This window comes from Sprattus sprattus, assembly GCF_963457725.1.
Source record: "Sprattus sprattus genome assembly, chromosome: 8".
Taxonomy (NCBI): domain Eukaryota; kingdom Metazoa; phylum Chordata; class Actinopteri; order Clupeiformes; family Clupeidae; genus Sprattus; species Sprattus sprattus.
Genome location: NC_137927.1, coordinates 25,390,329 through 25,416,494, shown reverse-complemented (window position 1 = coordinate 25,416,494; position 26,166 = coordinate 25,390,329). Strand labels below are relative to the sequence as shown.

The 26,166-nt window shown below is 48.4% G+C and overlaps 1 protein-coding gene across 2 annotated transcripts in view; it reads right to left on the bottom strand.

The window, feature by feature from the left end:
- dmxl2 (Dmx-like 2) overlaps positions 1 to 25,672 on the bottom strand; it is a gene marked incomplete at both ends in the record, with an annotated part of 42,883 nt that extends 17,211 nt beyond the window's left edge. For both annotated transcript variants that reach the window (XM_080844144.1, XM_080844145.1), the window contains 22 exons: positions 1,140 to 1,305; positions 1,410 to 1,507; positions 2,073 to 2,242; positions 2,499 to 2,609; positions 4,556 to 6,241; positions 6,659 to 6,889; positions 7,481 to 7,600; positions 7,775 to 7,880; positions 8,152 to 8,241; positions 8,347 to 8,468; positions 8,978 to 9,692; positions 9,975 to 10,249; positions 10,589 to 10,795; positions 11,458 to 11,632; positions 12,636 to 12,816; positions 13,317 to 13,489; positions 13,739 to 13,805; positions 15,806 to 15,950; positions 16,634 to 16,712; positions 17,154 to 17,225; positions 19,196 to 19,321; positions 25,586 to 25,672. In XM_080844144.1, the coding sequence (XP_080700270.1) occupies positions 1,140 to 1,305; positions 1,410 to 1,507; positions 2,073 to 2,242; positions 2,499 to 2,609; positions 4,556 to 6,241; positions 6,659 to 6,889; positions 7,481 to 7,600; positions 7,775 to 7,880; positions 8,152 to 8,241; positions 8,347 to 8,468; positions 8,978 to 9,692; positions 9,975 to 10,249; positions 10,589 to 10,795; positions 11,458 to 11,632; positions 12,636 to 12,816; positions 13,317 to 13,489; positions 13,739 to 13,805; positions 15,806 to 15,950; positions 16,634 to 16,712; positions 17,154 to 17,225; positions 19,196 to 19,321; positions 25,586 to 25,672 (5,202 nt within the window). The remainder of the gene's footprint in view (positions 1 to 1,139; positions 1,306 to 1,409; positions 1,508 to 2,072; positions 2,243 to 2,498; positions 2,610 to 4,555; positions 6,242 to 6,658; positions 6,890 to 7,480; positions 7,601 to 7,774; positions 7,881 to 8,151; positions 8,242 to 8,346; positions 8,469 to 8,977; positions 9,693 to 9,974; positions 10,250 to 10,588; positions 10,796 to 11,457; positions 11,633 to 12,635; positions 12,817 to 13,316; positions 13,490 to 13,738; positions 13,806 to 15,805; positions 15,951 to 16,633; positions 16,713 to 17,153; positions 17,226 to 19,195; positions 19,322 to 25,585) is intronic.
- Between the last annotated feature and the right edge of the window lie 494 nt (positions 25,673 to 26,166).

Genomic DNA, 26,166 nt, shown 5'->3' with positions numbered 1-26,166 from the left:
AGCCAACAGAGTCTTGAGGGTGGGTTAATGAAATAAATGTCAGGACGGCAACGGAGGGAGTGAAAGCACAAGAACAGGGAGCAGGGCTGCCTCAACGGCCATTTTATTCCTTCTTCTAAATGAAATGAAATCGCTTTGCTCCTAAAAGCCTCTTCACAACACAAAATGCCCTCAAACAAAAGCCTTGAAGCCACACAAACAAGCTAATTAAAAAAAATCTCAATCATTTGGATTGGAACAAACTAATTTTGGATAGTTAAATTGAATGGCATCTGGTTACAGAGAGCTGGACAGGCTCTGCAGGCAACACTGCAGACTCCACATTTTCACACTTGCAGAGATTACATTATCTTTATGTTTAGACTGCCCGCTGCTGACCGCCCAGCCCCAGATAAGCTTAATACGTCACTCGAGATCTAAATTTAAATGGCACAGAATTATTATATTTCTAATGTTTCTGTCTCTCTCTCTCTCTCTCTCTGCAATGCGTGTTTCTCAAGGATTTTCGGTGTCTGACTTTGCAAGGTCTGGCTGTGGAACACCTTGTTATGCTTCTTGCCCATCTCTGTAGCGTCCTCGCTATTTGTAGCCATTTGGAGGAGGAATAGTGTGTGTGTGTGTTTGTGTGTAGGTGTGTTTGTGTGTCTGTAGGGGTGTATGGGTGTGTGTGTGTGAGGGGGGTGTGTGTGGGTGTGTGTGTGGATGGGGGATGATTTCCAGAGTACCTTTCAGATAGCATGATTGGGCTCTCCAACTCCAGTGTATATGCTTAAAGGCCTAATAAACTCTGCATTACATTTGGTAATTGTGTTCTTCCATGACAGGAGGCTTTAATCTGAGCCGGGGGACTGCAGCCCAAAGCCATCACTATAACCACACAATTACATCGCAGCTGAGCCTCACGCTCCATTTTCAACAGCATATTTTGCACCAGTATTACTTTGCGGATAGTGTGCTTATGGAGATTCAATATTCCAAATACAAGGGGAGCAAAATGAGATATCCTAAGCCGGGATCTATTGTTATGGGGTGGAGGAGGGTAGGGATTATTGTTTGTTCTTTTTTCTAACATGGAGTGGACGGCGATGTTTAGTATTAGATGTCTAGGCCAGGGCTGGGTAGGAGCTGTGGAGGCCCACCTCGATGGCGTCCTTCAGGGAGCCGGCGAGCAGGAAGAAGCCGGCCGCCTGCTCGAAGCGCTGCTTGCCCAGCAGGGAGAAGGCGTTCTTCAGAGCTGCCTTGCGCCAGCGATCCTCAGTGAAGTTGTGACTGAAGAACTGGGTCATCTTCTCCTCGTGCTGAGACCTGAGATGCAGAAGTAAAACACCCCAACAGTGTGTGAGACTCAGCCCAACCCCACGCTGGCATCCTGATTGAATCATCCAAGGGTGGATTGGGACTGGCTCTACCTGAAAAGGCCCCACAACACCGCTTTCTTCTTCATGCAGAGGTAGAAAAGAGCAGCGTCGAGTGGATCGTTGTTCCTCTGGAAGGCAGCTTTCCCCACCTACATAAAAAGATAGCATACAGCATAAAACGGCATGTATTGAGAAATACATCGGAAAGAGGGGTGAGTAACAACCACCCGCTCTGACATTAGAGAACGAGAGGCAATCAACAGCCTCATAGATGTAATGGAAAAGCTATTTGAATTTGCCTATCTGCACTGAAGGGTGGATGTGAACCCCGTGCACTGGCAGGCCAGGAGAGATAGCGAGATGGGAGGTTTCACGCTGTGAGGCTCATTATCCACTGTGGAGAATGGCACATAACTGTGCTCTCTACACAAGACATCTGAAGACCTGCACTGCAGTGCAGTTTCAAAGTCTTAACGGAATACTCATGCAGTCTTCAATGTTCAAAGGCCTCCTCCCTCTAGCCCTGAAGCATTTTGAGTAAGGTTGGCTAAGACAAAATGATCATATTTATGTGTATAATACACAGTATTTGCACATTAATGTATATAATATATATGTATATGTGCACAGTATATACTGATATCTACTGCAATTCTCTGGTGAAAGGTGTGATTGCGAGCAGCTGTGAGGGATCAGTGAGGGAACCAGTCGCACCTTCTCCACCATCCGGCGCAGTGTGTTGATGTTGCGGATCCACCAGCCCACGCCCACGGCCCTGAGCTCCGACCACTGAGGGTCGCCCCGCTGCATGGCCGGGATCATGTTCAGCATCTCCTCCTCCGCCTCCGAGTGGAACGCCCAGGCAAAGTGACAGGTGGACACGCCTGCGGAGGTTTGCACACGGTATACCATCAAATCATTTCTGTACTGTTCATGAGACCTATTGTGCGTGTAAATAATGTATTGACAGGTGGACACGCCTGCGGAGGTTTGCAAATGGTATACCGTCAAATCATTTCTCTACTGTTCATGAGACCTATTGTGCGTGTAAATAATGTATTAATCTGGGACGTGCACTAATGAAGAAGCCGTGTTGCTGTCATGTGGTAGATGTGCCTGCCGAGGAGGCCATAACTCTACCTTGGTGTTGCAGCTGCATCCGATAGAGTGGAGGCAGGGAGGTCAGCAGACAGGTATGGAGCCTCATGGCCAGGAGATACCGCAGCCCACACTCATCCAATGCCTCACCACCTGGTGCAGAAACCACACACACACACACACACACACACACACACACACACGCAGACATACACACACACACACACGCAGACATACACACACACACAAGCAGACACACACACACACACACAAACAAGCAGACACACACGACCAGACACACACACACAAGCAGAGACACACACACAAGCAACGTCAAAATAAAACACGTCACAAAGCACATGATAACTGTGTATTTGTGTATGTGCCTTGCTAACTATCTGTACCTCTCGTCTACAAGGAAGACCCTGTAGTGCAATCTTCCAGAAGCATCTTCTGTAACTCTGGGTGCGGTAGCCATGAGGCATAATATCATCACTGGGTCATGCACCCAAACAAACATCAGCAGGACTGCGCGTTCTTCTCTGTCCTGTCCTGTTCTGCCCTGCCCTGCCAGCGAGTGCAACCATGGCTGACACACGGCCAAGAGTCAAGCCCCTGGGATGTTTCCTCTGCTGTCACGCAACGCAGGCCCAGCAGGCTGGTGTGGCCTTCAACCCCCCCTCCCATCCCCCCCCCCCCACACACAACAGCCCACTGCCCAGACGAGCTCGGGCCCCCCATTATACACAAGACCCTCTCCTCTCCTTGGCCCACACTGGAGGCCTGAGGAGGGAAAAAGCCCTCACGGCTGAACGATCAAGGCCAACACAACCACAACACTACAGAGCACTGAGGGGCCAACCGAAGCTACAGAAGCCCATCCCTGCTAAACACAGTCAAGCCATCATCCTAACGCTAGTCGCTGTGGCACAAAGGTGAGTACAGAGTAGAGGAGAGTAAAGTCATTATGGCCTTCAGCTAACTCACTCATATTCATTATTTCCATTTCAAATAGAGATGGTCAAAGGTAATGCTATGAGGGGGCTAAACTAGCCCTGCAAAACCTCTGCCACGGAAACTTGCCTGCTACATATTATGTATTGTATAATGGTATTGTTTAATCAATCATCTTTAGACCAACAAGGAAGCCAGCGGTGACATTTCCTGGGACATTTATTCCATTCTCTAAATGAATAAGCCTACGCAGGAAGGAGCATGCTGCTGTGCTTTGGGATCAAATGGGGCGAGTGGCATTTAGATGAATTGGCACAGATGCTCTAGGAAGCACTTGAACAGTGCATTAGTATAAGAGGCTAGTTACTTTCTATTCCTGTGGTGAAAATATGATCTGCGGTGAAACACGTAATGCATCACCGTGATCACTGGGATGACCGTGACAGCAGAAATATGGGCCTTCTGACGCAATCAAGTCTTATGAAAGCCTAAACGAGGAGTAAGTACGTCTGCCTCCAAAGAAACACTGGCTCTGAAACGCACAGATACGCAGACTCACCTGCCTTTGAACAGCTTGCTAATAGCTTACCTTTAAGGGACAGAGTTTGACTCTACAGCACACTGTATACAGTAACTAGACACAAACAAATAATTAAATACATTGGATGACCCTGAACTCGATCAGTGCTTACGTAAGGGCCTGGAACATTCTGTCAAGGTTTGATCTGGATTTCTGAGGAAAAGACTAAATAAATCTGATGGCAAATGTAGGTGACACACAAAAAGGACAAACATGTTAAGGCAGACGATGCAATCACACTGCTGTCCTGATACCGCTGTGTCGCCAAATATTTTAATCACGCGGGGAAACACGGTGCATGGGTGCCTTATTTTAATTAAACCAGACAAGCAGCCATGCTACAACTTCTTTTGCACCATCATCCTGCATAAGTACTGAAAATGACATTTGCAAAACACAACACATACCTTTTTTAACTGACTTAGCACCTTAAAACAAAGCATTATATAAACAAAACCCCCAGTAAGCTACACATTACTCATCCCTCTGTGTGTTGTAGGTAATGTCTGGATGTCATCATGAGACCTGATCACGTAAAACACCTGCACATGCTGTTGGCACTCACCTGTGTACTTTGTGTCCGAGGTGCCCACCTCTGAGCTGGTGGTGGCCACGGTGTCAGCCAGCGCCACCAGGAACATCTGCTCCAGCCGGGTGAGGCCGGGCAGGCTGGAGTGCATCAGCTGGTTGGACAGCACCTGGGCATGCTCCGGCCCAAAGTAGGTGGGCCCGTACTGGGACAGGTTGATCACGCGCGACTTCCTCTCCACCTTCTCCGCGGCGAAGCTGACATAGTCGTCGGTGGAGACGCCGGCCACCTGGAAGAGATCGGCGTACTGCTCCTCGCTGGACTTCTGCGCCTCCCTCTCGGATCCCTTGCCCCCCTTGTTGGCCTCCTCTCCGGCCTTGTAGGAGGTGTCCAGGTCGGCCGAGAGGAGCGCGTAGAGAGGCAGCGGCGGGATGGAGTTGATCTCGGTGTAGTCGCGCGCGCCCTCGCGCCCGGCCACGATGGTGTCCTTGGCCGTGCTGCCGCTGACGCTGATGGTGCGCGACAGGTGCCGCCTGCCTCCGCCCTCGCCCGCCTCCACGTCCCTCACCACGGCCACCTCCCCGGCGATGCACTTCACCAGGTGGGACAGGATGGCTTTGGCGCGCCGCACTTTGCCCAGGTCCATGAGCTCCAGCAGCTGTGTGGGGTGGTACTGGGGCAGCGTCGGGGACAGCGAGTGCGCCGCCTCGAACAGACCCCCGTCCTGGAGCACCGCGGGGGCGCGGAATATGTCGTCCATGCCCGCGCTCCCCTCGAACACGCTCTTGGAGCGCGCGCGGCCCTCGACCGCCGTGGAGACCGTTCGTGCAGCTCCTGCGGCGGTGTCCTCCGGAGAGAAGCAGCTGTCGCTCTCGGACTCGCCGGGCTTCTTGTCCTGCCGCCACTGGGCGTACACGTGCATCTCGCAGTCCATGCCCACCACCAGGATGCCGTCGCGCACCCACGACAGCGAGACGGGCAGCGAGGGCGTGCCGTCCACGGAGGACACCAGGTCCACGGAGCGCAGCAGCACCCAACGCGAGCGGATGCCCTGCTTGATGCTTCCCCCTAGAGGCAGGGCGATGACGGCCATGCCGTCCTTGCCGCCGGTCGGCTCGTTCACCATGCCCGAGATGCGGCCGTACATGAGGATGCTGGAGCCCACGCCCACCGTCAGGATGTGCGAGCCGTCCTCCTTGGAGAGCCAGTCCAGGTGCACAAAGTGCTTGATGTTGGGGCTGTCCTTGTGCATGAACAGGTCCGACTTGCTGTAGATGAACAGGTTGCTGTCCACGCTCACGCGCGGGTCCAGCGCCTCGGCGGGCCTCGCCACGTCCTCCAGGTGGATGGTCTGCTCCAGCACCCACTCGGAGCCGCCGGTGGACTCGCACTCGTAGATGGACACGTGCATGGAGAAGTCGCGCGAGGCCGGCACGGCGCTGGGCTGCTTGAAGGCCACGGCCAGGCGGCCCGTGTAGGAGCAGCTGACGGCCACCGGGCGGCCCGGCATGACCACGGCGCTGTTGTTGTCCTCCGCCTCGTTCAGGAGGCTCCAGGGCTCCCAGCGGTAGGAGCGGGGCTCCTCGGCGGCGTCGGTGCCGGCGGCGTCCAGGTCCAGGTCCACGCCGCAGCGCCAGAAGCGCACGCGGCCGTCGGAGCAGTTGGTGACGATCAGGTAGGGGGCCAGACACACCGGGTAGATGGAGGAGGAGCTGAGGTGGCCTGAAGGAGGAGAGGGGAGAGAGGAGAGAGGACAGACTCAGCCAAACCAACCCTGACACAGGTCTCTATTCTTGGAAAGTAAAAATTTCATCCCCACTCCCCTTTTAAATAAAACACGCTCCTGGAAATAATTCAAGAGGACTTCAATTCTCCCACAGAAGATCAGCACCAGACAGAATTACAAAGAAGGACAAAGCCCTTCAAATAAAAAAAGCCCCCATTCAGAGTTTCTGGCGGGAGTTCACCAGTGGTCACTATGACCCTTGCCCGGAAGACTCTGTCTCATCTGATGAAACTCGACACTGGAACCAATCTTTGGCAATGAGCTGTGCATTTGAGACCCCACAGCCCATATCTCTCAACCATCCTCCACTACAGCCCAGGGAGCAGCAAGAGTGGTGTTTGGGGGGGGCGTACCAGCGGAGGGCGTGGCTCGGATAATCTCCACGCCGGCGGGCAGCTCCAGGCGCCCGCTGTAGACCAGGCGGGAGCTGAGGATGAGCTTGCTGGCCGACTGCAGGTTGGCCGAGGAGAGGGAGCGGGGCAGCGGGCTCTGGCCGGGGGTTGTCTCCGGGGACGAATCAGCATTGGCCTGCATCTGTGGCACCATCAGCTGGCTCTGGAAGACGTCCGTCAGCACAGGCTCGTCTGAGGACACACACACACACACACACACACACACACACACACACACATAGAATATTAATGAGAGTTCAAAGAACAACAAAGCAGATGAAGATACTTGGAAGCTGTTAAGTCTCATTTGGGTCAGCAGAGGTGAGGAGACAGACATCAGGCTGATTCAGGAAAGCCCCAAAGGCTTCATTTACATAAGAATGCAAGCGTTGTCCAAACGTTCAGAACAAGCGGAGTGATTTCATTCCAGTGAGAAAGTAGTTGACAACTCAAGTCTATTCTTGATTCTAGTTTTTCAGGTTTCCAAGGAGGCTCCACTTACACACTCAAACATCCGTTTGCACTCATTAGCACCTAGCTTACGGCTTAAGAGTCGTGCTAATGAACACATTCAGACGAGCAGACACACGCTCAGTGTCTGTCTCTTCACCCTGTTTATCTGACTGAAGAACATCATTTGTTTTTTGAAACCCCTTTCTCATTTATTCAAATAAGACGTTGATAAACAAATGGCGATATTCACTGTCTCAATACTGCATGTCCCTTAAAAATGAACAGCATTTATTGGCTCTAGATGAAGTAGAGGTGAGCGGTGGTACCCACCCACACAAGCCTGCACAGACTTCAGATGCAGGTGCCACATTTTCAGAAACGAGTTGCCCTGGTCGTCCTTCTCGATCACCACCAGGAAGAACTTCTCGGAGAACGGGGGAGCAAGGTATTCTGGGAGTAACAAAGCAATAACCAAAGCATTCAGTGTTTTTGTTTTTTTTACGCTCACTTTCCAATTACAGAGCCAGGAGACTGGAAATCAAATTTCAGCTTCAATTAAAAAAAAAAAATCGAGGCAATATCTATGTAATTAAAATCTTATGACCGGAATCAATCTTGCGCTACCTTCGGATGATTGGAAAGTGCTTAAGTCGGGGCTGTCTTCGTGAGGCTTGTATCCTAAAATGAAGTCCTCCTGAAACACGTGGAGTAGCTGTGTGTTGGAGCCGCACTGCAGGCAAGGAACAGACAGACAGAACATGATTACACCCCTCACTGAACTCTCACCCCAGCTCACTTCTCATCACCACCGGCCCTCACACAGACAGCTTACTGGACCACATAAATAAACAGCACACAGACATTAATATGACCAGCAATACACAGATGCCCATGCAGAGAACCGAGGATAATTATCTAGCAAAAGATAAATAAATAACAAATAAATAATAAATACATTTCAGTAATGTGTTTTGAGAGACAGCCTGGCTTGTGTTCCTAACCTGGTTAGTTATTGCATCCAGTTCAATAATGCAGCCTGGTCGGGCAGTGGACTGCTGGCTGACGATGTTGAACGTCTCCCCAACAAGTTTCTACGGAGAGAGGGACAGAGTCATTATTTTTTTCCCCTTCTTTGGCGATGGAAGCAATATCAGCAGGAGGAAATTGAAGCTGTCGAGCGTGTCAGCGGGACTTACAGAGGTCTCGGGGTCTGACAGCTCATCCAGAAGCTTCCGTGCGTCCACCACCGCCTGGTACAGCCTCAGATTCTTGCCGTCAGATGCCACAAAGCAGGCACTAGCCGAGTTACAGTAAGTACCTGCAAGAAAGGTTTCAACGGGACGTTAAATGAAAGATGCCTGAGGAAAATCAGTACACCAGTTAAAAAAGGGCAGGGTATATATTCAGCACTGCTTTCTTGGTATAAACAATGAGACGGAGAAGAGAGAGTGTTGCTAAAAGCGCAATAATACATTAATATAACAAATACATCTTACAGGATGTTTTTTCGCTGCCAGTACCAAATTGCCCGTTTTTGCACTATATCACCTCACTTTATAAGGAAACTTATGCTGCTACATGTTTATCTGTATATCTCTACTTGTATCATGTAATGTCTTGTCTGTATGTTCTACTTAGTAATAGGTAATGTCCTGTCCTCTCTGTTGTGCCTGTGCACTTTATACTGTATGTTTCACCGTAGGAGAGTGGGAAACGTTCTTTCGATTACTTTGTATGTCTTGACATTTGAAGTAATTGACAAATAAAGCTACTTTGACTTTGATAAGATGTGAGGTTGGGTGAAGCGGGGTGGAGAGGGCGTCTCACCGAGCACGGAGCTGGGCACCAGCGTGGGCAGCCACGCCACGTTGGAGAAGGCGGAGGTGTGCAGCGAGTTGATGCGCGCCAGCTCCGACACGCCGCCCGTGCAGGAGAGCGGCCCGATGTGGTCCACGCGCCACAGGATCAGCTCGCTGTAGATGGCGTTGGGGTCGTGGAAGGCGCGCGTGGCCGCGTTGCGCAGCTGCTTCCGTGGGAACCCCTTCAGGGGCCTCCCTCCCCCTGCGGACACGCGGCCCTCCTCTCCCTCGCCCCCCCAGCTGGCCGCGCTGGAGGGCGGCGTGAGCAGGGCGTTGTGGTGTGATGAGGTGAGCAGCAGAGGCAGCACCGTGTGGCAAGCCAGCCCGTTGAGGTGGAAGCGGTGGCCGCAGTAGCGGAACTTGTGCGAGACGGTGAGCACGCTGGCGAAGGCCGACTTCTCGGCGAAGGTGACGGCCCACTGGTTGAGGGAGCCGTCCACATGCTTGGAGACCATCATGACGGCCGGGCCGATGATGGACAATGTGAGGCCCGGCGAGCCGGCCATGGCAGAGGGGCCCAGGCTTGCGGAGGCGCTGCGGGGAACGGTCTGGCCCGTGGGCTTCTGGTCCAACTCGGCGCTGTCCACATCAAAGGGCGTGCACGCGTACATCATGATGTTCTTGCTCAGGGAGTTGGCGTCTCCGGTCGGGAAAGCCACGGGGATGCGGGAGGCAAATGTCACCTGGTGGTGGAACAGAGACATTACAGCAGTGGACAGTAATAGCTCACCACCCATTTTGGTTTTCCACCATTTATCTACCTGCTTTTCACTGTTCAAGACACATTTAGATTCACCCAATTAGCAGACGCTTTTGTCCAAAAGAAAATGTGCCCTCCCTGGGAATCGACCCTATGATCTGGATGTCACTAGCACCTTGCTACCAGTCCCTCTACCAGTTTAGCCACAGGGAAACATCTCAATAGGCATGACAGGCAAAGCCTAGAACAGTCATATTGCTCCCACCTGGACTTGTCTGAAGATCCCAGGGATGTACTCATCCAGGTACTTGACGTGCCACACCAGGAAGGAGCCGTCGACGGGGTGGATGGTGAAGAGCATGTCGGGGCTCTTGTTCCACTCCAGGGTGAGGGTCTCCATCTTCCTGTCCAGCAGCATGGCGGGCAGGGGCACGCTGCTACTCGAGCCGGGCGACGAGGCCTTGGTGCTGCCCTCCAGCTCGCCCTCCTCGTGCTCGTGCTCGTGCTCGGACGAGGCCTTATCGGACATCTCATCTGGCTCTGAAACACGACACGGCAACAAGTCAGAATTGCACAACGGGCGTATCACCGCCACTCGCACAGTGTTATAAAACCTCAACCGTGGAGCTCAAGTTCTTATGAAATGTCTCTGTTCAATTATTTACGATGTGTATGTACAGCTACTCTGAAGCATCAATGAAAACGGTTGCATCCGTTACATAAGGCCTCTGCCCATTATAACTCATGAAATGTCTTCATCTCTGTATGGTGTCTGGTCTCTGTAAGAAAATACTCATTCATGAATGGGTTCGTTTATATATACGTATGTGTGTGTGTTATATATATATAAATGGTGTGGTGGGCTTGTGTCTCATGTACCAAAGTCGAACTTCATGGGGGAGCCCTCGGGGTCCATCTCCTCGGCGCCATGCTCCAGCTGCTGCTCAGAGAGCTTCCGGAGCTGCTGCATGAACAGGTCCATGGAGGTGGTGAAGCTCAGGTCTTTGTTGTTCAGCCAGTGGACCACAAAGCCACCGTTGGGGTCGTCATTGGAGAACAGGGAGCCGGCCAGCGCTTGTGGAATGTCTGAGGAACGGAGAAACACGGGACATTGATGTTCACTGCTACTGCCTTACTTGATGGTCAGCCATTAACACTAAATTGGCCTTTATGTGTCGCTGGGAGTTCCCATATCAAGTAAGACACCAGTGTATAATATAAGCGTATTATATCAATTTAACTCAATATCAAGTTGATAACTGACCAATAAAATAAAGCATGTGGCTCACCATCCAAAAATAGGGTCTAAAAGGCATTTGCAATGAGACAATGCTGAATCATTTAGTTATAATCAATGTAAACGGTGCTGCAGTTAAGAGATCAATACTTCAGCTATTTATGGATCTGTGGGCAGCCATCAGCTGTTCAGCCATTCATGCGTGTCACAACAGCACAAGAAAGCACCAGAGAGAATGGACCACTATAGACCACTATAGACCACTTTAAAGGAGTGAACTTGTTTTGGAAATTGTTGTTTTTCCACAGTACATTGACTTCAGGAAAAGCAACTCATCCACAGTCATCTGCAGCAAAGAGAATATTTCCTCAGTCCTCTCATAGAAATCATAGTCATTTTATTTTATCAAGCAAATAGATCAAAGTGATTTACAGTGAAACTCAACAGAAGAAGAAAACTCAAATCACTCCAATCAAGAGAGGCTTTGAGCAGCTGGTGGATGTTGTGTTACCCGTGTTGGGGTTGATGCTGGCGGAGATGTGGAAGTGGCAGAGGGCGTTGGCATGGTGTGAGATGTGCCGGTGCGCCTCGTGAGAGCCCATCTGGCTGGGCAGCACCTCAGTGTGGGCCACCAGGGCGGAGGATCTCCTGCGCCCACGCCGCAGGTGCTTCAGGTGGTGGATCGACTGCGGGGGCACAGCAACATTTACATTTACATTTACATGCAGTCATTTAGCAGACGCTTTTATCCAAAGCGACTTACAAGGATGTATACACATTTTACATTTTACACTGATGGCACACTGCACATCAGGAGCAATTAGGGGTTCAGTGCTCAAGGACGCTTCGACAGGGAATCGTGCCAGCAACACAAGCACATGAGTCCATCAGACATCCAATCAAAGAGAAATAAGCCAAGAGAGAGAAATGATCTGTCTGAGACCGTGATGAGTCAATATTTCTGTTTGATGGAGGCTGCAGACCATTAACAAGCCACATAATTCACATAACGCTGCTGACTAACACAAATAACTCAGATTTTAGTTTCAGTCGGAGTAAAGCACAACAATGTGGACAAGCTACTTCACTAACAGGAAATAAAATGCCATGACATACTATCTATCTATGTATGGGTAAAGAGAAACAATAAGAGAAAGAAAGACAGAGACAGACAGATGGAGAGAGAGAGAGGGGGAGAGAGAAAAGAGAGAGAGAGAGAGAAAGAAAAGAGAGAGAGAGAGAAAGAGAGAGAGAAAAAACGAGAGAGAGAGAGAGAGGGGGAGAGAGAAAAAAAAAGAGAATGATAGGTGAAAATTCACCCTAGTTACCTCAGGACTCCGGAGCTGAATGAAAGTATATTTATAAGACAGACAAACAAACAATTGCAATTAGGCTCCCCTCCCAGCACAAGGCTGACAGTGAAGGCCCTGATAAACCCATCGCACAAGGTTTATATAGTCAAAAGTTTAGCTTTCACCAGGGATGATCACGTGGTGGATTTCTCTTTCATAAGCAAATGATTCATACAAGGAATATATTAATACAAGGCACTTGATTATTATATTCTTAAGTCATTAACAGTGTTTGGAAATAATCTCTATCAGAGAGAGAGAGAGAGAGAAAGAGAGGAAGAGAGAGAGAGAGAGAGAGAGAGATGGTGTGAAGTGAGAGTGAGAGTGTGGCTGTCACCTCCAGGGCATGCTGGATCTTGTCCTTCTGGCCGCCCAGGTTGGGCAGGCTGCTGCTGACGCTGGTGCTGTTCTCAGAGATCTGCCCTCCCAGCAGGCTGTCCTCCGGGAGCAGCGTCTCCGACCACACGCGGCAGATCCCATCCGAACAGGAGGTCAGCAGCACGTTACACACAGAGCCCCTGAGGAGACACACACACACACACACACACACACACACACACACACACACACACACACACACACACACACACACACACACACACACACACACACACACACACACACACACACACAGCAAACAAACACAGCAAACACACAGGAATCAACAATCACACAGGATGATCTTTCTGTCAGTGAAAGGGAATCATTCAGTCACGACAGCATGTTTTATTGCTTCCAGTTTGACATTCTAAATAAAATGATTCTCTGTGAATCACACAGTACAAATAATGACTAATCTTTGTTCCCTGAGTGCAAGCACTAATGAATCAATACAGACCTGCACTCATTTAGAAAATGTTTTTTCCATACAGCACTGCGCACACATTTAGCTCTCCAACCCTCAGCAGAGTGTGTGCATCCATTAGGAATCAATCTCTTGGCATTTGAGTGCTCTATCTAGCACCATACCCCTCCACCCCACTCTTCTGTGTGATCAGATGGCGGGCGCCTCACTCACTTGGGCATGTACTTGCTGGTCTTCCTCCAGGAGAAGCCGGTCACGGTGCGAGGGTGGGCCAGATAGACGAAGGAGAAGTGGACAGAAGGGGCCCTCTTGTCGGACAGGTCAGGGAGGACCACCGCTGACTTCCAGCCCGTGGTGGGGTACCACACCTTCAGGAGACAGTCATCCTGGGACAGACACACAACAGCGAGGCCAAGTTAGGTTAAAGGTTTCCACACAGGCATTTTCTTTTACAAGGACAGAACACACGAAACACAAAAATGCACTCATTCTAGGGTAGCTAGTATACTGCTAACGTAATCTGTTCGCTTTTACACTACATTAGTTCTATTATTTCTGTACAAAATACAGAAATTCCATCTCAGTTTCCAGTGGTAAAAGCAGAAGTTAAACAGTTATTCATGCAGTACACGTACCTTCCCGGCAGTGGCAAAATACTCCCCATCAGGAGACCATTTGGTTATATGCACAGCTGCTGCAGTCCTGAAGAATAAGAGACACAACAGATGAGACACTACAGGCAGAACACTGGGCTACAGAAACTTCCCTCTGTGGAAAGAACATTAAAGATGAACATGGAACTGTATGTTGCAGATAGAGTTGGGTTGTTTTCGCAGTTCCTGAATACAAAACTGACTTGCTGTTTTCAGACTGCGGGCTGAGCCTGAGATCAACTGGGCCATGCAGCCTTTTCCGAAGTAGTTTCAGAGGAAGCTCCCAAGGTGATTGTGGAAGCAGAATGTTCTTCGGTGACCGAAGGAAACCACTGATCTCAAAAAGAAACTGGATAGCGCATCACATGGTTTCAAAGTGAGGCCACACGAAAAAATCGTGGCAGATATTTTATTGGGACCACTTTGCTGATTGAGACCAATGATTATGACGGGCGATGAATATTATATATAAGATATTTAATGAATTTGCTTATTAAGCCTTATAGTAATTTGCCAGGTTCTAATCATCAACACTAATAGACGAACAAGTTTCAATATTTGAAACACAAACACGCAAACACAAGCTATATAACAAGGTTTATGAAAACTTGACATTACTATAAGGCTTAATATGCAAATTCATTAAATATCTTATATCTAATATTCATAGCCCGTCATAATCTTTGGTCTCAAGCAGGAAAGTGGTCCGCATAAAATGGCCGCCACGATGCCTCACTTTGATACCATGGGATGCGCTATCCAGTTTCTTTTTGAGATCAGTGAAGGAAACCAAGAGTGTCTATGGTTTTGTCAATTACAACATCCCGTGCCAACACTCATGTGGTTTCATTTCTCCTCTGCAGCGCCGCGTGCAAAATCAACTATCAGCAGCTCGACGTCTCTCCAGTATGCTGGCTCTATCCTCTCTAGTATGCTGGATCTATCCTCTCTAGTATGCTGGATATATCCTCTCTAGTATGCTGGCTCTATCCTCTCCAGTATGCTGGCTCTATCCTCTCCAGTATGCTGGCTCTATCCTCTCTAGTATGCTGGATCTATCCTCTCTAGTATGCTGGATATATCCTCTCTAGTATGCTGGCTCTATCCTCTCCAGTATGCTGGCTCTATCCTCTCCAGTATGCTGGATCTATCCTCTCTAGTATGCTGGATCTTTCCTCTCTAGTATGCTGGATCTATCCTCTCTAGTATGCTGGATCTATCCTCTCTAGTATGCTGGATCTATCCTCTCTAGTATGCTGGAACTATCCTCTCTAGTATGCTGGAGCTATCCTCTCTAGTATGCTGGATCTATCCTCTCTAGTATTGCTGGATCTATCCTCTTTCAAGGGACTCTTCTAAGTGCTCTTCTCTACACTGTGGATGGTTTCACTAAGGCAGACATGAAGTATGTATTCTTTGAACGATTTAAACATGCTATGTCAACACAAAAACACTGGCTATGAAAAGGAGAGGCCAAATCAACTGCAGCACATATCCCACGGAATCCCTCACATATCAAACGAGGATTTAAAACAAATATATGTAAAATCCTAAATGTCTGATCTACAAAGGCAACGTATTCTCAAGCTGGCTGCTAAATCCCTTCTCTCCTGTCAGAGTTAAGCATGCCACGCCAGCCCCTCTGCTTGTCTGCTCTGCTGTTTCCTCATCTTCCAGTGCCACTCACTCGCACTGCCACTGCCACACACACTTCCAGTACCACTCACTCGCACTGGCTCTGCCACACACACTTTCAGCACCACTCACTCGCACTGCCACACACACTTCCAGTGCCACTCACTTGCACTGCCACACACACTTCCAGCGCCACACACACTTGCACTGCCACACACACTTCCAGCGCCACACACACTTGCACTGCCACACACACTTGCACTGCCACACACACTTGCACTGCCACACACACTTCCAGCGCCACACACACTTCCAGCGCCACACACACTTCCAGCGCCACACACACTTGCGCTGCCACACACACTTCCAGCGCCACTCACTTGCACTGCCACACACACTTCCAGCGCCACTCACTTGCACTGCCACACACACTTCCAGTCGTTGAGGATGAGGTGGGGCTTGTCGTCGGTGAGCTGGCTGTCCTCCTCCTCCACCAGGGTGTCGCTGGATGGAGGGGCCCACAGCTGCAGCCTCTCTGTGGCCGCTAGGATCCGGTTCCCTGCAGGGGTGTGGAGGGGAAGGACATCATCACACATCAGCACACATCACCACACACCACAGGCCTTCAAAACATCTGCCGCAGCTGGGGTGGAGAATGTACTGTGTTGAGTAGGGCCCCACGGCACGAATATTAGTGGAGATGGTAGGAAAACTGCCATTGGCATTGAACTATTGAGTCTGTGACAGTTAGTGCTATACTTTACCTGTATAACTACTAATACAGAGAAGAGTCCAATAGGATAACGAAGGAGCAGTGTTTTCGAGGCATGAAAATGTCACAGTTAATTTGCTCTGCTCTCCCTAAGACTCTCTCCCGTGTAGCCCTGTGAGTATTCAAAGGTTACTGTCAGGCTGTGGGCCCAAAACAGCACCACAGTCACCGCCTTCAACACAAACACTAGGCTACAGCTACCTAAGGGTGATTAGGAGTCCATGACAAACATCATTACTACCATGATTCAAAATCCCCATGCCTTTTGATCTGCCTACACACATCACTCAAGAGGCTGTGCAGGATGAATAATATTGTTTGCAGTGAAATATCTAAGGAGCATTCTTTCCTCACATACACTTTTCTCTACAGCGTTCTGGTTTTTCTGTTTGTTTTAAATCTGTTGAGTGGGGGATGGTTTCAAATCAGTCAATACAAAACCACCCAAATTGATCCAAAGATTCATTTACCTTGTGGATCCCATGCCAGATTGTAGGTCATTGCATTGAGGAAGAATTGTCCGGTTTTCTGCCATTGGTAATTAAGTTGCTGGGGAGGACAAATGCAGCATCAAGTTTACATGTATAGACACTGCAAGATAATTATTGAGCTGTCAATAACACTTTTAATTCCACTACTGACAGTAATTTCTGGGCACACATTTAAATAACTGCTGTAGATCACCAAAATCCACAGACATGTCTTTGTGCAAAACCTTGATAGGAGGAAACTGTAATTGCTAGCCCAAGCCTGTACTATGAATGCAGCAAGTATAAAAGCTTTCTTGGTTGCCCCTCCTATGACCATTAAACAAGCAAAATATACGACATTTGAGTACTTAAAATGATAAGCACTTGGAATAAAGCTTTTCTCAATGACTGGGATAATTATTTAGAGAAACACCAAGCTTGGACTGTCTCACAACATAGTAGGGGAGCCGGAATAATTATTAATGAATAATAATGAACACATTGACGGGGTAGTACATACCTTATGCCGTTTGTTAGGGTTTGTGATTATTGGCTCAAAAATGCACACGGTATTCCCGTAGGAGGCTGCAATCTAAATAAAAATAAGCTTTTTAAGTACTTCTCATCAAACAACTTGACATGGCAACACAGTAGAGAGCTGTTTATGGCCCATGAGGCATTTGGAATGAAGGAGAGAAACATGGCAGGCCACACAGCACAGTCTTCCAGTGTCAGTGTGTGGATTTTTAAGTAGTTGCCACCACCCAACTTCTTCAGAGAGAAGAGAGAGAGACAAAGAGAGAGAGAGAGAGAGAGAGACAAAGAGAGAGAGACACAGAGAGTGGGAGACAGAGAGAGAGAGAGGGAGGGAGAGGGAGAGAGAGACAAAGAGAGAGTGACAGAGAGAGAGAGAGAGCGAGCGAGAGACAGAGAGAGGGAGAGAGAGACAGATAGAGAGAGAGAGGGAGGGAGGGAGAGAGAGAGAGAGGGAGGGAGAGACAAAGAGAAAGGGAGGGAGAGAGAGAGAGAGAGAGAGAGAGAGAGGGAGTGAGAGAGAGAGAGAGAGCGGGAGGGAGGGAGAGAGAGAGAGGGAGAGAGTGAGAGACAGAGAGAGAGAGGGAGGGAGAGAGAGAGAATGGAGAGGAGAGGATCAGGTGCAGCCTCCTCTCCCAGAGGAAGAAAGAGCTGCATCAACATAGCTTAAAATAGAACGCCAACAACGCCCCATTTCCCCAGAATGTAACATGCATGAGTATGCAAATCAATTCATTATGAATGTTACACAATAAACAGCATACCACACGTTAACCTTTTTTAATTTTGTCCAGGCAACACAGATCACAGATTACCTTCATTCAACTTGAGCCATTTTAAATACACACAGCCATCCTGAGTTAATGAGTAGGTACTGATTCATTCTAGTATAAGCTTAAAGGGATAGTTCGGGATTTTTGACATGAATCTATATGGCATCCCCCATCACCAGTGTCATGCAATCACGCTGACTTACCGACCGCAGCGTCCTTTGAGCAGAGTTCTCGTCCAGTTTTGGTCAAACCGAAAGTAGTCCGGCAGGTTTGCTAGACCCAGCGAAATAAAAAGTTTCTCTTCCCAAAACATTATGTGTTCAAAAGAGTGATATATTTGCATCCCAAAAACATGGTAGTGGAAAAAGTCACACCTCCTTTGCGAAAGTTTGATTCACCAAAGTTGCCTGAGAGAAACGTCCGTCACAGGAAAACGATGCTTTATGTCAATTTTATCAAATGCTGTCTCAGTTTTCATCGTTTTCCTGTGACGGACGTTTCTCTCAGGCAACTTTGGTAAATCAAACTTTCGCGAATCAACTTTCGCGAATCAAACAGGTAGACTCTAGCTGTGAGGTTGCAGTATCGAGCGTACTGAAAATAGGGCCAAGTGATAACGAGGTGTGACTTTTTCCACTACCATGTTTTTGGGATGCAAATAAATCACTCTTTTGAACACATAATGTTTTGGGAAGAGAAACTTTTTATTTTGCTGGGTCTAGCAAACCTGACGGACTACTTTCGGTTTGACCAAAACTGGACGAGAACTCTGCTCAAAGGACGCTGCGGTCGGTAAGTCAGAGTGATTGCATGACACTGGTGATGGGGGATGCCATATAGATTCATGTCAAAAATTCCCAACTATCCCTTTAAGTATGGGAGAGGACATGCTAGGTTCTCCCTCTCTTCTGTTATCTGCGCTGGCTTAAGATTTCTGAAGTCTGACTTTGATGTTGTTTAGCTGTGACACCTCATGTTGTACATCCCTCCCCTTTCTAGTCTACCTCTTCTTTATTTGTGGAAACCCGAATGTGATGTTAATTGCACAAATTAGAGTAGAATTAATGAAATCCTGAAGGATGTCACCTGTCATCTCCTGACGAAAAGCAGGCCTTTTTATCTATGTATTGCACTGCAGCCTGTAAGCCTTCACTTTCCAATAACTGCATGACTCTACCCAGCAGTAGCATGTAAGAACAGCACCATGGGAATCTTTCGGCATGAGAAAAAGGGAACACAGCATATGGTGACTTACCCTGCCCAGCTGATGGGAACACTCCACACAGCCCACCTGGATGTTTCCATTCTGAGCGCCAGGGATGATCTGTACACACTCAAAGTCGCTGGCCAAGATGACGATGTCACAGCCCGATCCATAGGCCTGCAAAAGCACACAAGACTCATCTTAGGGCTATGCACATTGCATCAATGAGGCAAAATTCATGCATTATGTAGTGTAACTGCTGACAATCTACAGGATGGGAATAAGAGCTTTCAGTATCACAGAAACAGGATGGGAATTGGAGCTTTCGGTATCACAGAAACAGGATGGGATTCGAGGGAGTTCAGCTCCGCTCAGGAATCCCCACCTGCAGAGGGAGGGGCCAGTGCAGACAGCTCAGACTGTGACACAGTCAGGCTCAAATGTCTCTGCATCACTTTGGTGTCCCTGTTGCACCAGGTCTTTTCCCAGCACGTCACCACAGCACAAACTGAACTGCTTCTCCCGCACCCACACACTCCCTCAAAAAGGAATACATTTGAACAGACTCTAAACACACACTGTCACTCCGGCCTCGCACGCCTCCTCTCACACACACCCCCCGCCAGGCAGAGTTGGTGAGGGCCTGTAGCACTACAAATGAGGCATGGCCAGGCCAGCACCAGGGCTCTGGATGTGGTGCAGGTGTCGTTTTACCCGCGGCTGTGGCTGGCAGTTACGCTGGCTTAGCTTTGTGCTCATTTGTGCATTCACCCCACACACAAAAAGCTTTTGGTTGTGGGGGGGTGAGGGGGTGAGGGGGTGAGGGGGTGAAGGGGTGGACCTGGCTCTGCACTATGACTCTGCAGTGGAAGCCCTCCAGCCCTGTGCTATCAACCGAGGGGGGAGGGAGGGGGGGGTCAGAGCAGCTAATCACTCCTGACGGAGCCCAGTACAGCACCTGTTGTTCCCTCCCCCTCCTTCTGGTTGTTCCCTCCCCCAGGCTCTCCAGCCCAGCCCAGCCCACCCCTCTCCTCTCTTTCTCTCTCTCTCTCTGTCCGTCTGTCTCTGTGTGTCTCTCTCTCCCTCTCTCCCTCTCTTTCCAGCGCTGCAGGACATCGTGACTGTTCCCATCCTCATCATGATTTATTTATGGGAACAGAAGACTAAGGGGAGCACGGCCCACAAGCACACACAAACGCTCTCTCTCCCCTGCCAAGACACTCACTCAGCACACCATGACCATTCCGACCAACTAGAGAGTCATGCTTGCCCGGGTCATCAAGCTCCACATAATCATTTGCTGTATACGTACCTGTGTGTGTGTATGTGTGTGTGTGTGTGTGTGTGTGTGTGTGTGTGTGTGTGTGTGTGTGTGTGTGTGTGTTGTTCTGTGTTTAATGCCGAAGGCGTCTGCACTACAGAGAGTCCAGCAGGCTGCAGGTGGAGAGGCTAGACAGAGTGATGGAGCTTTGCTGCAGCGGTGGCAGACCTTACAGAAGAAATTAAAAGGCGGTCACCGTCACGCACAGGCTAGCCATGCTTTAAATACCTCCCTGTAAATGACTGCCGTCACAGGAGGGGGTTGGGGGTGGGGTGGAGGTTAGGACACAATCACTCTCTTTTCTCTCTCTCTCTCTCACACACGCTCACACACCACACACTCTCGGTCTCACACACACACACACACACACACACACACACACACACACACACACACACACACACACACACACACACACACACACACACACACACACACACACACACACACACACACACACACACACACACACACACACACACACACACTCTGTCTGTCTCACACACACACAGTCTCTCTCACACATACACACATACATACACACACACATAGACACAAAAACAACACACACACACAAACACACAAACACACACACACACTCTGTCTGTCTCACACACACACAGTCTCTCTCACACATACACACATACATACATACACACACACATAGACACAAAAACAACACACACACACACACACACACACACACACACACACACACACACACACACACATCTATCATACAGGGCTGAAACAGCATCTCACTGCCTCGCACTTCTTCCATCACAAACACTGCTGTGAACCATTTGGTTTTTTCTTCCCTTCACGAGACCTCACTCCTTTAACAGTGGGACCTCCTCACAGCACTATCATAGGCACCGCGCTAACGTAGCCCTCTAACATGTCGGAGCATAGCCCAGCACGCAGTAGCCATCATCAGGCTGCCTCTGCAGTTACTGTGCAGCGTGCCCCATGTCTGTCGGCTCGTCCTGCCTGTCAGCTGGGCTGCTCACCGTTCCAATCCCGTGTCCGGCGTTCTGCCACGCAGCGGCCTGAACAAGCCACTCTCTCATTGACCGAGCGCAACGTAATACGGTGACAACGGCTCGGTTCTCAGCTGGAGGCCTGGTGCCAACTCTGCGGCTCTGACATCCCGTGGAGCCAGACGCCAAGGCTGCGCACGCCGAGGGGTTGGCTGGAGGAACAGCCAGTGCAATAAAGCACACAAGGTGCGGCAAAAAAAAACTAAATGTAATTCCATGTTATTTGTGGGGTTCCATTTTAACAACGAATGCTCTCTCACAAGGCACAGAGGCTAGGACATAAAATGATTTATCTCTCCCTAAGCAACTAATCATGTCTGGAGAGATCCATTCGGATGCCAGGGGACACCATTCTGCGTGTGATCACACCGTAGAGAGAGCTGCAGAATCTACAGCCGTGTGTTATTGAGCTGATTAAACTCAATAGAATGATTTATCATCTACCACACATCATGAGCATGAGCGGGGGTGTAATTACTCTTGAATGTACCGTAACATTGGCCTAATGGCTGTTATGGCAGCCTTTGATGATGGGAAGAAAGAAAGACAAACGTTTTCTGCATTCGGCGGCCAGTGGCTAGCTCCGCTATGCAGGCATGTGTTGACTATCTGCACGACGACGCAGAGATCCATTAAGAAAAGGTCTCTGCAGGCTACCTCAGAGAGCTACTTCAAATGGTGAATTGAAATTGCATTGTGTGAGGCCATATCTGGACATCTTCCATGCTCTTTGGTTAATAGAATCTCTGCCTCTTCTGAGAGTCCTCTTGCTTGAAGCGTGTCAAGCTGTGGTGATAAGACATTCCCCCTCAACATGTGTGTGCTGGCACTTCACAGAGAAGAAGAAGAAGAAGAAGAAAAGAAGAAAGAAAACGGACACCCCTCTCGCGTATAGCACCACGCACAAATGTCAGTCATTTCTGTGACTAATGTCAGCCTGTAGCCTAAATTGTAGCCTCTTGTAGCCAACCACCACATGTTCAAAAATCACCCCCCCCAGCAGTGGATTCACTTGGCCAGTATCACATGGTTTAACACATAGGGCCGTGACTGTGGATGCTTAGCGAATCAGATCTCACACTGACTGGAGGATGTCTGGTCGAGACTAGAGAGCAGCTAAGGCTCCACAAAGAAACTGCAGCTTCAAGAGCCAACACTGCCTGATTTCATTTCCTGAACATAAAACATATAAAACAAACAGTGACTGAGCCCTGTGGTTGGTAATGGATCCATGCTGGGCACACCCTAATGTGTGTGTGTGTGTGTGTGTGTGTGTGTGTGTGTGTGTGTGTGTGTGTGTGTGTGTGTGTGTGTGTGTGTGTGTGTGTGTGTGTGTGTGAGGAGAGCCAGACAGAGCATGAAGCCTTGGGGAGCAGCTTGAGTGTAATGGCTCAGGACAGGCCTCACTGGGGTCCAGTCCCTCATCACGTACCATACACAACACACACCAATGAAACACTCAAACATACAGGCTGTCGTTTGAAACACCAGATCGGAGAGAGACTGAGAGTGAGAGAGAGAGAGAGAGAGAGATAAAGAGAGAGAGAGAGAGAGAGAGAAAGAGGGAGAGAAAGAGAGAAAGACAGAGAGAGAGACTGAGAAACAAAGACAGAGAAGGAAGGAAAAGGGGAGAAAAAAACACTCTTCCTCCCTTGACAGCTTGTGACTTTGACACAACACAGCAGAAAATTCCTCTGACAGTTCAGACCGTGACACTGCACTCCCAATGTGATGGCTCTATGTGCTAAGAACAGACACACACACACACACACCTTTCAAAACAAGCTTGCCGGCCCAAACCTAGTCCCTTGTGCCAGGCTGACTCCTGACTACTCGGTGGGGACATCTAGCCAAGACGGATACCCACTATTTTGAATGGATGCATGATCAGCCTGACTGCTGATATAAAACTGTGGAAAAAGTCTACCTTGAATTTGCATGACTTCAGCTAGGGAATGGATACTAAAGTGGTCTGTAAACAAACCAACCACAGCTTCCCTCTGTGAGGTGTGTTCTCATATTGGAATGACTTATTTGTGCTGATTTTGTCACAGTCATGTGGCTTCCATCAGCTGTTTAAGGTTACAGGGTTTCTTCAGGTTCCCCTTTCCAGAGTGTGGCTCAACCATGGAAATTCCACATCAGCCGCCCGTGTTCACACAGCCTAGCACTTTAAAGGAGCTTTCTCCAACATAATCTCCCTTGAAAAAGTCAATCTATCTGAAGGTCTTTGAGAGCTTTGGGAGCTCTGTCTATCATCGTTCATGAACACCATGAGCATTAGCTAAATCATTATTAGACGGAAGACACTGGGAGTGTAGTTCACGGCGAGGGCACGTACAAATGTATTTCAACCCAGGGCTTACAAAATGCTGTTATAAAATCAAGTTTAGCACATTACCCATTCCTTTTATTTAATTGTTCGCATGTTTCATGTTTTTTTATGGTCCTAGGTAACAGCAACAACACAGACAAGAATAGGCTTTTAATGTATTGCCTTCTTTCCGTGATGATAATCCTTTACCCAGCACCCATCAAAAATGGAGATTTTTCAGATATGGCAATATGTCATCTCAGGGCTGCACTGAATTTCTTAAGGGTATCTTGGCAAAATATCATCATGCCAACATAAGCCTGCATGGCATCACATAAGGTATGAGCAGACTGTATGCTCTCAAGCACCACTAATATGAGCTAGCCTTGCCAGCTGCATGGTAGTATTCCACAAAGCAGAATTTCTGTTAGAGTTAGTCAGATTATTATGCTGAGAATAACCTGGAAACCACCCAACTCTGGAACACAGACTTAAAAGGTACACTATGAAGGACCTACTAATTAAGTAATTGCTAGCCAGAGATGTGACAACAAACCTCTCCAATTCCCCCCCCCCATCCATCCCCCTGATTATGTCCTGCTCATCACCACCTTTCTGTGAAACTGTAGTAGTCAGTTTATCTTATCTTTTGATTGCTTAAAGGCCTGGGCTGCTGAAAAACGCTTTCATCACCATTTGGGGATGTATAATGCAAACATTATAGCATTAAACATGCTATGGGTTTCATCAGCCGTTTAAGGTTTAACTCAACTCAATAATACAGATAACTCCATGGTTTCCTTCTTTGTGAAATACCTACAGGTCCTTGTCTTCAGCCTATCGATTCAATCCTTCAACCAGTGATGGAACAAAAGATCAAACAAATACACGGACATTTCGTAAGTCGTGACAGGCAACCAGAATACACTGAATAGGGATGATATGATAGCCAACTCATTAATGCTATTCACCAACATTAAAAACAATCTAGGGCCATAAGTAATTTAAGTCTCTACACTGTATGCGAAGAACATTTAAGTCCAGATCAGTACTATTGATCTAGCTACCTACGTTAAAGAGCAATTCGTTAACCTCCATATATCATACTACACAGACCTCGACGTCACTATGTGCACAGCTGATGCCTGTCATGACAGCCACTTAAATGTACCATAAAGCGCAGAGGCACCAAATGTCAGTTTGTCAGTTCCAGCCCTCGCTATAGAAGAACTCTGCGCTGTTTCTTTGGGATGGACGTGTTAGATTATTAGCATCTTCATGTTAGGAGCTAGGCTATGTGGAAGGACCTGCTGAGCAAGTAATGCCATAAAATCAGACAATTCTCTATTTTATGCCACATATAAGGTCATCTGGCTTCCAGTGCATCCTTTTTAGCTTAATACAACTTTGCTACACATATTTGTGAGCTAATATTTAGCTAACCTAAAATGCTCAATAACCTTGAGCATCCACTATCGTTAAATGGCTAGCCATCCTACATCCACAATTGTACAGCTGTCACCAAGAATGAACGAATGAATGAATGAATGACGATTAAAATAAATATGCCACCGATAACTAACGTTAAGGCCACAATCCTTTGCCGTTTAACCAACGTTGATATGAGATATTTACCCTATCTACTACGTTTTACGTTTGTGGAAGAATCCCCAAGATAGCTTTCTATCTCTATTTGTGCAGATAGCTAGCTCGCTAGCTTAGTAAACCAACCATGTCAGGTGAACGTCAACATATAAAATACCTACCGTGAAAGGGATGTCATTGACGCTTCCAACCGAATAACAACTGTCCCCGGGATTAACAGCTCCGGTAAGCACCTGATGTAGATGCATTTTACCTTCTTCACCAGTATAAGGATATTTAATTATTTACAACACGAACACTCTTCCACCCTCTCGGTTTCTCCATCTAGCTAGCAACTGGGAATCCCATCCGTCTGTCTCCGGCCTGGCGGTCTGTTCTGGCTAGCTTTCCCCTGCAACAGTCAGCTATGTGCTTTCTTTTCCTGACATCGGCATGAAGGAGCTGTAGATCTGTTCAACTGCAATTAATGCAGTCTGCCACATAAGGCTTTTAAATATCCCTTCCTACTCGGTGTCAACACAGACACCCGGATTATATCATTTGGTGAATGACAGGATCTCTCCGCAGCGGCGCTAGCGGGCGCGTTCATGAAGTTCCTAGGCACGACTGCAACGCCATAGAGCTGTGCATATAGATTGTGCAACGTTAACTTGCGCAAGAATCGTGTCTATATCACCGCTCAAAATCACAGTCCTGGCTAAAATAATGTTATCTAAATTCGATTTTAACAACCGATTTTATG